At 35.2% G+C, this 13,821-nt stretch overlaps 1 protein-coding gene across 2 annotated transcripts in view; it reads right to left on the minus strand.

Annotated features, from left to right (window-relative positions):
- Positions 1-2,323: 2,323 nt before the first annotated feature.
- The window catches only part of LOC142623699 (phosphatidylinositol 4-kinase beta 1-like), a 30,720-nt gene continuing 19,222 nt past the window's right edge, over positions 2,324-13,821 (minus strand). For both annotated transcript variants that reach the window (XM_075797149.1, XM_075797148.1), the window contains exons 6-16: positions 13,711-13,791; positions 13,498-13,617; positions 12,910-12,979; positions 10,118-10,215; positions 9,929-10,033; positions 8,345-8,398; positions 4,409-4,552; positions 4,212-4,265; positions 4,030-4,104; positions 3,436-3,519; positions 2,324-3,356 (exon numbers count right to left, since the gene is read on the minus strand). In XM_075797149.1, coding sequence (XP_075653264.1) covers positions 3,255-3,356; positions 3,436-3,519; positions 4,030-4,104; positions 4,212-4,265; positions 4,409-4,552; positions 8,345-8,398; positions 9,929-10,033; positions 10,118-10,215; positions 12,910-12,979; positions 13,498-13,617; positions 13,711-13,791 — 987 coding nt within the window. In that variant the 3' untranslated portion in view covers positions 2,324-3,254. The remainder of the gene's footprint in view (positions 3,357-3,435; positions 3,520-4,029; positions 4,105-4,211; positions 4,266-4,408; positions 4,553-8,344; positions 8,399-9,928; positions 10,034-10,117; positions 10,216-12,909; positions 12,980-13,497; positions 13,618-13,710; positions 13,792-13,821) is intronic.

The raw sequence follows: 13,821 nt of genomic DNA on the forward strand, positions 1-13,821 counted from the left end.
GTTGTAGCTTAAGGTTACAACTAAGTTTGTAGTCAAACTTTCATTCTCAAAAAAAAACTTTCATTCTAAAAAAAAAAAAAATTTTGTAGCCAAACTTTGTCCTTATTTTAATTCTTCCCTTACATTTTTTTTTTTTTTTTTGGTTTTAAAACATACTTTAGATTGTAAGGATCATGGTAATTTTGACCACATTTGTAAAAATTGCTCACAGTGTCAAGCAATTATTATATAAATTTTCAATATAATCAATTTACATCATAACTATATTCCTCTATGGTAATTTACTTACGAGTTCATATCATTTTTTTTTTCTTTTTCAGATAGTATACTGGGAAAAAAAATGAAAAAAGAAACATGAGCTCCAAAGAAAAATGGCATGTATCTTCTTCTTCTTCTCTTTTTTTTTTTTTGCACAATGTTAGCTCGTCTTTTTTTTTTCTTTTTTTTTTTTAAATTATATAAAAATCACCCCTAAGATTTGGGACTAACCTTAGATACTATCAAGACTTTTTAAAAATATCTATTTTTTCTCCTTAAGCACAAACAACACTTACCATTGTTTGAAAGTTTCCTACTTCTCAAACTCTACTACTTCCTTTTAACAGCTTGTCTTAATGACACAGGTCTCATGATGATTGCATTATGATAATCATATGCACAAAAGACTGTCTGAGTAAGAAATTGTAAATAAATAGCAGCCAAAGATGGAAACAATACCAAAGAAGTAGGAGATTTTTCAAGCAGTATTGAGTGGTGTTTGTGGTTTAGGTACAAATTGGATTTATACTTCTTGTGTTTTATAAGCCATCAAAATTGTCATATGACCAAAAAGAGAACGATAAAGATAAATACTACCAAAATTTGTTATAAATTCTAAACTTTTTTCACGATATACAAAATTATAAGATCTTGTATGTAATAGTTCAAAAAAAAAAAAAAAAGGAATGGGCAAAACCGTAAGGATTTTAGAGCTACAGCATTTATTTGTGTTCAAATTTAGGGCTTAAAAAAATGGCAAACTGACTATATCAATTATCAACCGAAACTGCCCGAACTTAATCCTTTTTTTTTTTTTAATAGTTTTTTCCTGGTTGGGTTTGGTTTTGGTTTGTATTTTTGAAAAACCAAAATTGGGCAGTTTGGTCTTGGATTCAGACAATATTAAAGTGGAACTGCATTGAAACTAACCAATATATATTGAATATTTTTTTGACGTCAATGATAGAAATATATTAATAAAGAAAGGAGAAAAACAGAATACAAAAAAAGTGGCTTGGCTTAGGAGCTGTAAATTGATATATACAAATTTTGTCAAGATTGTATTGGTAGGATAGTGGTAAGGACACGTGAGTTTCATGCGTTTATCCTAAGTTCAACCCAGAACTGTTCTCCCTTTCTCTCTCTTTTGGTCACGCCACTCCTCACACCTTCTACATCGTTCTTGCCTTTCTCCACCTCCCTCCTCATCACCTCTCTCTTATTTTGGTATGTTCTTTGAATCTCATTTTCTCTTTTATGCTTGATTAATTGTAAGTTGTTTGCTTGATTTTTGTGTTGTTTGTTTGCTGAAAATACATGATTTTTAGTATACTTTTGTTGTGTTTTCAAAGCGCTTGGCATTTGGGTGCTGAGAAAAAATGGGAAAACAAAGGGAAATTCTTTTCTTTAACTTGTTTGGTTTTTAACAAATTAGAAGAAACCGAAAACCGACTGACCCAAACCAATTGAAAACCAATTAATTTGGTTCAATTTTCCTTCCCTACCGTTCGATGTTGGTGCCAAATATGGCAAAATAAAAAATTCCGGCTTGGGGGAAAATTGCCCTTCAACTTGACCGATTTCACCTCTAACACCATTACTTCAATAGAACTGCATTTTTTGAGCCAAGGATCCTTTTTTTTCTCTCTTTTTTTGTTATGGGTAAGTATTACATGCATGATGCGTCTAGAGTCTAGAAACCCCCCCTTCCCCACACACACACACAGCCTTACCCTTCATTTAGTACTTTGGGAGTCAAGGATTTACCAGATAAAATCATGAAAACCCTGCTCTTTATACCACCTTATTCAAATGTTCTTCTCAGAGTCCGAGCAACTTCTACTGTAATTCGAGGTACAAAACAGATTTCTGTTCATAGCCTAAGATCAATTTTTGAATGAGTTGCGTTCTCCAGGGCCAAAAAAAACCCCCCACTGCTCTGCCCATATAACAGTTTTTTTTTGCCCCCTTGCATCTATCATTGAGTCTGTCACTTGCTAAACCTCCATTCACAATGCACAATCCCATATGAAACAGCGCACCTGGGCTGGTAATAGCAACAAGATATTATGGAAGTGTCCCTTTGGATTTAGCAACAATTAAAAAAGACGTCAAAAATTATATTTACAAAAAATAATCTTGTACATACATGCGCACAGCTTTTGCTCATTGCCACTCAATAAAGGGACACAAAAACTGATGAAATCAGTGCCACAAAATTCTTTATATTTGAAGAGTTTCAACCGAACAAATTTCACTGTAGAAGACAACTGGATCAATTATACATGATTCAATCATATACCGTCTTAGAAGAAGTTTTCTTGTAACTTCATGATGAAATGATAGAAGAATAACAACTCCAGCAAGACAGATACTAGCAAATAGTGGCGCCCAAATAGGAACAGCAGGCCACCTTTCAAATGCTGAATCTTGTCTACGCTCTTATCAGAAGAATAAAACTTCAGATGGAAATGAAGTTGTAAAGAACCCAAACTAGTTGGATGCTTCCGAACACTTAGTGCAAAATCTGTAGCAATCAAAATCTCACCCAGCAAACATGGTCTCTGTAGCTATTTCATGTCTGATCTGTTTTCTCCATTGGAGTCATCCTGTACAGTGTGTGCTCCCCGACGATGGGTAGGAGGGCTATACATCTCCAAACAAGTTAAATTGCCCACCACCCAGCAGAGTTCCATATTACATGAAACAAGGGGAAAAAAAGAAAAAAAGAAAAAAAGCCTGCCGAAGTAAAATCTGCATGCTTAACTTCTGAGAAAGAATTTCTGCCGGTACAGTTACAAATCTCTTGCACTGAGAAAAAGCAGGCCATATATTGCTTCCCCATACTCCTTTTCGCCTCCAATAAAACTCCAAAGCCATCCGACAGTGGCCAAATGTCCTCAAATCACAGTGACTGAAATTCAATTTTATTTGAAGTGCCTAAACTGGGCTGGCTTTGTCAAATGGAACATCCATGTAATCAATGAGATTCAAATTCACAATATTCCGTTCAAAACCCTCTGATAATAGTCATACTGCCTTGTCCGCCATGCATCTAAGCTGCTGCTTATTAGCGAAAGCACCAATGACACACATTGCTGCACAACAGATACCACTATGAAAACAATAGCAACGAAATGTTGTACAGTTAAGAAGGGTAATCAGATTAAATCAAACCTCTTCTGTTAAACTTAAATGGTATCGTTTTCTTAAGTTCTGTATTGTCCGAGGACCACCTTTAAAGCAGGGGAAACCAGAGTCCTGATCCATACATAGAAGAATAGGAGCTTAGTAAACCAGGCATTGTCAATACAGACACTGATAGTAATTTGTCTACACCCACTATCTCACCATGTGCATGATCACACGATTCACACGACATGCACCAACCCACCCACGTACATGCACACAGGTATATGAAGTGTAATCTAAAGTTGGCCAACAAAATGAATCAGAGCCTTCCAATTTGAGGTCGCCTTCAAATTTATAGTTAAATGGTATTGTTTCCATGCCATTATCCGTACAAGTCCTTGAAAACCTTAGATGGCTGAGTTGTGTCCAAACCAGACATGGAGAATGGTGTGGTGAAACAAGGGTGCAGGTCAAAGAAGAGTTTCAACCTGACCACCCACAAAACTACTATACCCACCAGAGGATTGTGCACTTCATTAAATGCAAGCCCTTGGGCCCATAAATCACATAGACTAGGTTTGTAAAACAAAAGTAAATATTAGATGATATTGGGGTGCAGAAAGCTAAAATTGGTTTTACCTGCAACATTTCAACAAGAAGAATAATGCGCTCAGCATGCTTACGACAAGTAAGAAAGCCTTGAATGCATAAAACCTGAATTCGAAGGGCAAAGACCATAAGTGAAATATAACCCTAAAAATTTTGACAAGCTGATTTGAAGACTTCCAAAAAGACAAACCCAAAAGTTTTTTTTTCAGAACCTTAAAATAATCAAAGAACTCGCTTGGAACTCCCTCAGCATCAGAATCCATGACCTAGAACAATCACAAGATTCCAATCACTTCAGAATTAAAAGATAAATTTATAATAAATCAAGATAGTAATAATAAGCCCAACAAAGATTGTTATGAAAAACATAAGGAAAAAAAATGTACATCTCGCAACACCAACACCTAACCTCAAGAAGTTCACGCGTTAATTTGAAAGGTGCACTCTCAAAATTGACGCCTCCAGGTGAATTGGAAAGCATGAAGCCAAAATCAATATGTATGATATGACCTTCTTCATCCAATAAGAGGTTCCCATTGTGCCGATCCTTCACCTGGACATGGTCTAATGAGAAGCAGATACAAAACAAGCCACTTAAACTGGCATATGCTATAGAAATTCCTTCACTATAACCTAATAAGTTTTCAACCAAGGGGATGGATGCACAAGCACATTAAGTGCAAATAGAGACATTTTGCTGGTGATCATCTTTTATGTAACCACTTCTGCATGGCATTTTTTGGTCCAAAATAATCGATTGTTATTTGACCAGTTGGTCAGCAGTGTCAAACAGAGTTGTATGTAAAGGTATGTATAATTACAGATACTGCTGTTCACTCTCAAGATGCAAGCTACTTGTTACAAGACTCATAAAAGAATAAAATTTATTCATGGCAATTCAGTACCATCCAAAGAATTACTACTGACTAGTCTACCAATAAGATATAAATGAGAAAAATACTTAATTAAAAATGTTATAAGAAATTTTCATGAACAGAAAAGACATTCAATGGAAAGCCTAAAAACACAGAGAGACATCTGACATCTTAGAAAGGATAAATTATGTCTAAATATTGGTAGAAGTTACTTCAGCATTTCCTTTATTCAAGGAGTTAAGTGTAATGGCAACGCGTGAAAATTTGTATTTTAAATTTCTTCCTAACCAACATTTTACTAAGATCCAATAGTAAACCTTAGGATTAACAATATCAACGTGAAGCCTCAAAAATCAATAGATATACAACATCAAAATTCTTTACCACATTTTCTCCACCAAAGCAGATAACTCTCTCTCTCTCTCTCTCTCTCTCTCTCTCTCTCTCATGAAAGAAAAGTCTATATATAATAGGGTCATAGCCTTTTTTTTCTTTTGATAGGTAACAAAAAATATTATTAAAAAAGAAGTCAGCCCAACTACAATGGGGATGTACTGTGAAGGGCAAAAATCAAGAACAAAGATTACAATGATCAAGTAAATCAAGAATGGAAAAACAAGTAAATTGCGACAAAGCCACACTCCAAACAAGGAGAGTATGGCAGAAGAAAGACTTAATCTCTAGCAAGGACCGTTCACATCCCTCAAAACATCTAGCATTCCTCTCACTCCAAATACACCCCCATCAAACAATGTGGCACGAGTCTCCAAAAGCCCATATTGCGATGACACCCAAACTTACCTTACTAAGACTCAAACAACTCAATTACCTTATGTGGCATAACCCAGTGAATTCCAAACAAACAGAACACCAAAGACCACAACTCAAATGCTACGGGGCAATGAAGAAGAAGAAGAAGATGATCCACCGACTCCCCACACCTCTTACACATATAACACCAATCAAGAACAATAATATGCCTTTTGCGAAGGTTATATATTGTTTGAATCTTTCCTAAGGAGGCAAACCATGATAAAAAAGCTACCCTTAGAGGAACCTTCAATTGCCACACCATTCTCCAAGGAAAAGAAGTAAGAGTAAGAGGGTAAAAAGAAAGATAAAATCCTCTAACCTCAAAGCCTCTACTCCTAGTTAGTTTCCAACAAACCTTGTCAGGGCCAACCCCCTCACTTTCAAAGAGTAAACAATGGCCATAAACCGATCAAAAGTCTTCCTCATAATCTTGGGGTGAACAATGAAATTGAAAGTTCCAATGAATCCCCCCACCAAACCAACACATAACCTCCGCCACTGAGGAATCCCTTGCCCTACTAAGTCAATAAAGATCTGGAAAAGCCTCTTTAAAGGTACAATCCCCACACCACACATGCTTCCAAAACTTCACTCTAATACCATCACCCACATCATATTGTAAGAGTTTAGAGAAGTTCAACCAGCCACTTCTAATAAATCTCCAAAGGCTAACACCATATGCACTTGTCACCTTTTTCGTGCACCAACCACCCCAAACATTCCCATATTTTGCCTCTATAACCCTCCTCCATAACCCATCTGTCTCTAGACCATACCTCCACAACCACTTCCCCAACGAGGCAGAGTTAAAACTTCTCAAACGTCTAATCCCTAGCCCCCCAACCTGTAGTGGTTTACAAACCTTAGCCCGTTTCACCAGGATCATAGCCTTAATACATTCAAAGTGCTGTATTAACTTTCCATTTCCCATATGGCTCAAGTTCAAGTTGTAGTTTCAGATTTAGTATATTAAAATTTGTATCTCCCTTATTTCACTTACAATGCCTCCTACCATACTTTTTCCTGTTATCTTAGTCTAATCTCTCACAAAGCTTCCGCTTCCTCTACCTAAACGAGAGGCATGCATTTGTTGCTGGTCAGCTCATTTTTTGAGTCTTCTATTTTTGTGCCATGCTTCACCCTGCAATCTCTGATTATTCTTTCCCCACTTATCCCTGGCCATTGGTTATGCAACCGAGCCCTCGACCATGAAGGTAGGCAAGATGGCAATGGGCAAATGTGATTGTCTTGTCAAGTTTTGGAGCTTTAGCTGACAAATCGCCATTTGACCTCCACTAAATTATTTATCAGATTGTTAAAAACCTTTCCAACCCCACATATCATCCTTCTAGTACAATCACCAACCCGCGGACCGCAGTTGCTCTTCCCTTCAAACTCAATCACATGTAATTACTGACCCCAACCATTACTGCATTTTGGATTAGAAAAGATTTGCCTAATTCCCTCAAATTTCTGATGAAAAATTGTTTCAAGGGCATAACAATTAAATCTGAAGGTGTTGAATGAAGCCAAAGTGCTCCTTATTGCTCTAGGAGCATGTGATGCATAATTCTTTCCCCCTTTTTGATAATTGCAAGCCTATAAGCCTTACCTCCTTCTAAGACTATTTCGAACAATTTAGTTTGATTTAAATTATTTTTTTGCTTCCCATAGGTTCTGATTAATTGCCGCCCCCACCATTTGGCCTCCCAGTTTTGCGATCAATAAAATTGCTGAGGAGGTCCAGTGAGATGCTACCTACACAGCGAATTTAAACCCACAAGTTGACACTCCATGGAGGGGAGGAGGTGCTATTTGAGCTGGCTCAATAGGTTGAAACCAAAAGAATATATATGATATAATACCAATTAGTGTTTTTTGCCCATTATCCCCTGAGCAGCCCAGTGTAGGGTAAATAACAAGACTTATAGGGTAAAAATCAATGCATTAGCAATTTAGCATACTTTGCATAGATATATAGCAGATATATACAATATACATCAATCCCTTAGTTTAAGCAAACAAAGGAAACATGGGGGAATTATAGTTTTATATTTAAGTAGAAAATTTTTTAAAAAGACAATGAGCTATAATTCCTTACAAACAACGTCCAAAGGGATCAATGATCTAATATGTTTCTTTTCTAAAAGTAACAAAAAAACAATTTGATAAGTAATAAAAAAATTTATTGATATGAAGACTACTTCATGTAACAAAAATTATATCTTAAACACTATGGTCCCTCCAAATCATTGAAAATAATTTACTTAGTAAAATAAATAGCTTCATAATCTATTAATTGCATTGTAGTAGAAAAGCCACCTCCTCACACCGCAATATTTAAGAAGAGTTTATTACATGTAGACAAAGCATAAATGGCAACTGTCACGAACAGTATTGTAAGCCCTCCTGATTCCTTCAATTTTATTTTTTTATAAAAAAAATTATTGATAAAGAGATTCTCCAGCATAACAAGTTCACAATGCAGAAGAGACCTACATAAATCCTCCAACATCAGTATCCTAATTCACAACACATCATTTTAATTTGAGAATGCCACTCTGAACAACTCCCACATGAGCATCCTACTTATGGGGGGTGTGTGTGTGTGTGTGTGTGTGTGTGTGTGTGTGTCAGAGAGAGAGAGAGAACAATACCTGCAGAAGGTAGCACACAAGGGAATATCCAGCCATACTCTCAACAAAATTCCTCTGCAGAAATAAAAAAATGGAATGATATAATCTTTACCTGAAAATAAAAACTCAATTCTACTTCATCCTTCAAAATAATGTTTTTTTGTAAAGAGTTCACACGTAAAAAATAATGAGCTAAATGAGTCCATCAAATGAGGAATTAAAAAAATTCATCCAAAAATAAAGCTTTCCAGAATGCCCTCTCCTTTTCTTTCTTTTTTGGCCAAGTAAAAGGAAATTACTACAAAACACCAAAAATAATGACTGCGACCAAGTGTTGGTATTTTGCAAGGGCAAAAGCCAGAAAATTGTTTTAAATGACATTTTGCAAGCCAGTGTTGTTAAAAGTGAGCTTAAAACTCAAAGCTTGAAGCCCCAAGGTCTCAGCACTTCTCTTGGCCAAAACAAGGCTCATTTAATGAAGCGTGCTTTTTTGAAGAAGCACAACACACACCTAGGCATGCATTTTAATTGCTAAAAAATATATTGATCATCAAAATTAATTGCACTAAATAACATGGACCAATGATTTATTATACAACCACTATTCTTAAGGTGCTGCACTACACAAACATTTTTATTTTTTTTACATCAGAAGATACAAAAAAGGTTAATTTCCCATTCTTGTGCTTGTCTTCAAATTTTAGAAGTATTTTGATTGAACCATTCAACCATATACATCATTTGATCATAACTATCATGGTTATGTATTTTATACAACTAGATTTTTATGATAATTTCCATTGATAATTGTTTTCAATTTACTATATAAAAAGTTTAAGAATTGAAATAAGTAAAGTAAAATTTGAATAAACATTATACAATTGCACTTACCTAATGGATAAAATATACAAATTTTGAGTTTATATATATATATATATATATATATATATTTTATTACATGCTACGAATATTTTTATTAAATGTTGTTAGATATTATATTTGAAAATTGTGTGCTTTATTTCAATTAGGCGCACACTTGAATTTTGCACCTAGGCTCCAAGAGGCCTATGCGCTTTAAGTGCGCTTGACGCTTTTACCAACACTGGCTCAACATGCCCTATTGCCCTCAAACATATAGTTATCAGCTCTAATCACTTCTCAACATCAAAAGACAAAAGTCCAGTGTCCCATGCTAAAAGACTCCTACGTTCCTTATATCTCCATTTCCTGCCTTCCAACAAAAACAACACCAGTAAGATACATGCGTGTATATAACTCTCTCTCCCTCTCCCTCTCTCTCTAACTACCCCTTTTTTTAGAAAATATTATAATAAAAAAATCCTAATTTAAGTAATTCTTTCTTTTCTTTTTTTAAAGATATATCACATGTGCACCATAACTATACTACCAACAAAACTTCTAAGCAAAAGGAGAGGGAAGGGCAGGACTTCATTCAAGTCAATATCAAGTCCATATACGGCCTAACTTTGTTATAGTACTGATACACCCCCTCATGTTAAAAAGCTCTTAAAACAAGGGAATGAGTAAATTTCCTAAAGATAACACCGCCTGAAGGACACCTATATAATTACAACTGTAAATTACCTGGGCAAGCTTAAAGCTCGGAGAATTTTCTTCATACTTGGCAATGAAAAATTCACGCAAACTCGTGATGTCGGGATATCTACTCTTTATAGAATGAAGTGAAGCCTAAAAATAGCAAAGACATTAATTTGGAGATAGCCTGGAACTTAAATTGCAATTCACTTAAATAGCACAAATGTACAGGATTACCGTATCTGGAATAGTCTCAATCAGAGCTGTGTAAGAAGAAGTAACTAGAACTTCATAAGGTCTCAACCAGAGAGGGAGACCAGCTTCTTGGAATATATCTGGCATCAAAATCCAATGATTACAAGCTTCAACTAACTGGTAAAACAATGAGAGAAAAAACCACAACCAGCCTTAATCCCAAAATTATGGGGTTGGCCATAGATCCTTAATAGACCAGTCAGGGTCAGCCAAATGTACAAAACGATGACAGAAACAGTTTTTTTACTATAAATCAGATTAGCATGATAGTATTAGACCCAGCAAACTATGTGGTATTAGAGAGTCAAATTTAGATACAGCGAACTATGTGGTATTAGAGAGTCATAGGCATTTGTGTTAATGTACTGTCAACAGAAGAAAGAAAAATGCACTTTTGGGTGCATTTGGTCACAATTAAGGGTGTCAACAGTTGCATAAAATGAATAGTTGCTTGCAATAAACAAGATAAAGGGGCTTAGAGATGCCATAAGTAATAGTAGAAGCATTCAGACACTAATGCAATCAGAGGTTAGCTGTGTGTAGACTGGCAATTATTAGAAAAAGCATATGTTAGGTTATTAATCACAATTCACAACACTATAGAACTATCATGAACTGGACACATTTTCTAATAGAATGAAAAGTGTTATCAATTTACTACTTAGGAAACAAATGAAGAGAAGAAAAGCAGAGGGGGGTTTCATTTTATCTGAGGAACATTGATTACACAGACACTTACATTAATACATACATTTTTCATTTTCTTTTATCATTATTCCTTTCCTTATTTTTTTACTCTTTGCTTTTAAAAGACACCTTTTTTTATTTTGAAAAAAAGGGGGGGGGGGGGGGGGTGCAAATAATTGAGCCTATGGATTTCCCCAACATTTGGTAATCCTCCCATATCTCATAAACTCCTCCCGCAATTGGTCAGCAGTACAATGCTAAGAGACTTTACCAACTAGGAAAAGTTACAACTTTCTAATAAAGCCTACGCTACAGGTACTTCTGCTAAACCTAACAACCAACATAGCCAAAATAACATGCCTGGGAATTAAAGTACAGAACAACTTGTATTCAAAAGGAACGTACCAATCCACCTTTAAGACTAATATTGCAAATTCTTTATTTATTTATTTTAAATAAGGAAGAAACGTCAGACTGCTAGCAGTACAAACTGTATAATATGACTAGCATACCCACTTTAATAAACTCAACCCAAACTAATCACACCATGACACAGACATTCACAGTTCTGAGAAACAAAAACTTTTAATTGAAGGCACATCAATTAGACCATGCAAATAAAAATAATTAAATCTAATAAAGATGCTCCCATTGACTCAAAGGCCTTGTATCTATTTTTGATAATCAAATACAGCTCACACACCCATATGCGATTGACCCCATTCACCATCCATTGTTAGATGAGAGGAGATGCCATTTGGTGCAAACTTAAAAATTATTGGCCTCAAGGGCATCAACTTATAGGCTCAAGAGTATCACATCTCCATCCAACTATAAGGTCCATTTGGTTGGAAAGATTTTAGGAAGAATGGAAAAAATGGGAGAGAAAAGTGGAGAGAATGTTATTTTTGAAGGTGTTTGGTTGGAGAGAGGAGAGGATGAAAAATTGGTGGGATCTAGTTGCTTTCTCCCCAAGCCCACCAAAAACCAACCTCTCCAATTTGGAGAGAAAATAGGAGAGAAAAGAGGGCTTTATTACAAAGGACAATTTTGCCCCCTTTTCACATTGAGTTTCACTTCCAGCCAACCTTTCTCTTCTTCTTCTTCTTCTTCTTCTTTTTTTTCCTTCTTCTTTTGTCTAGCCTTGCTCCTATCCTATTATAACTAACTTTAACTTCTTTTTTCCTTTTTTTTTTTTTTTTTTTTTTTTGTCAACCAAAATCTACGTGAGCAAATTACCAACATTTTTTCCTTTTTACCAACGTTCTCCACAATTCATTTGGGATTTTTTTTTAAATTTATTTTAACCAATTTAATTAATCACATTATACATATAAATAAAGAGAAATAAGTTAAAATAAAGTAATAATTATATTTTGTCACTTTCATAATGTTTCCAATTATTTCTTATATACTATATAATTGGGGCATAAGAGTATATTCATACAAACTACATTTTTGCATCCTCTTACTTTTCTCCTCAACCAAATAAATGAGTTTTCCATCTCTTCACTTTTTCATCCTCCCAACCAAACACATATAACAGAAAACTAAGGAAGTGTTTGGTTCATGCACTTAAAAACTGAAAACGTGTGAAAATACGTGTGGATGAAATAGTGTAGAAATACGTGTAATGTTGTTTAAAAACTGAATATATGTGTTTGAGTGGTTGTACCAAACGGGGCCTAAATCTCTTCTATCCTCTCACTTTTTGATCTCTTCCCCATTTTTTATCCTCCCACTTTTCCATCCTTCCAACCAAACGGACCCTAAATGAAATGGCAAACATTGAGTACCATGTTTTTCAAATCATTCACCCAAAAAAAAAAAAAAAAAATCCAATTCTTCCTTTATTTTAGCACACATTTTAATTTGACTTGCAGAAGCAATATGCAATTCCATATTTTAATGGTATATCTTACTTGAACTCAATAAACAATAGATTTAAAAAAAACTACAGATATAAAGAACAACAGTTCTAAGAGGACTAACCAGAAAAAGATGGAATCAAGTAACAAGACAAAGAGCTACACAAGATGAAATAAATAAATAATAATAATAATAATAATTAAAGAAAGGATAGCTACCATAAAAGTGCGAAATAAGTTGCACGGCAAGATGCTCTTGCCTACAATCATCACCACTCTTCACAATAACCTAAGTGAAAAGCAAGAAAACGAAATTGTCATTAGTGTCAAAGGCAGTATAATGACCACCACAGGACATATAGAACGTATATACAGAGTCCAACTCCAAGACATGACAACTATACAGTAACAGACATGACACCAAACACCGCAACCGTAACTAATTAAAATGACATACAGCCAAAAGGCAGACATAAGAAAACTTTCCACATGTCCAACAACTGCTGATTCTCCTAATAATACTGAACATACTGAAGCAAGTATCAAACACATACACAAGGGGTAGTAGTTTTAGATAATTTACTGTAACAAGAGGTAGTACTTTAGTAACTTTTTCAAAATAATCAACATCCAACAGCAAAGTAGGTACATTGTTTAGGTGACAATCTAGTTCACACCCCCCCCCCCCACAAGGTAATAAAATCCATAGGAAAAAATGAACTTTTTTTTAATCAATTTTCTAGTTAACATTGATCAAAATCACTACATCCGCTTTCGTTTTTTTAAGGTTTAATAAACAGAACTTACAGAGCGCAAATCCCAACCAGGTAAATTTCCACGAACTGAAGCTCTGCGTATCCTTTCTTTTTTTACCTCCCAAAGTTCACCAGATAAGGCATCACTGGCCTTGGGAGAACTCCCATTAAACTGTTGAGCAATTTGGAAAATGTTAGATATAAGATTCTAAATTTCAACACTAAAACAGGGTGTACAAAATAATCAATTATCATAAGTGCTCACCCTTGGTTGTGCATCTGTTGAATCTTGACCAGCTCCTTTGAGAGGGAGCCCAGGAGGTGCTTCTCCTTTGGCTGCAGCAGCCTGCAGAAAAGTTCAAAATCCATTAACATC

The sequence above is a fragment of the Castanea sativa genome, chromosome 2 (genome assembly GCF_040712315.1).
Source record: "Castanea sativa cultivar Marrone di Chiusa Pesio chromosome 2, ASM4071231v1".
In the NCBI taxonomy this organism is placed as follows: domain Eukaryota; kingdom Viridiplantae; phylum Streptophyta; class Magnoliopsida; order Fagales; family Fagaceae; genus Castanea; species Castanea sativa.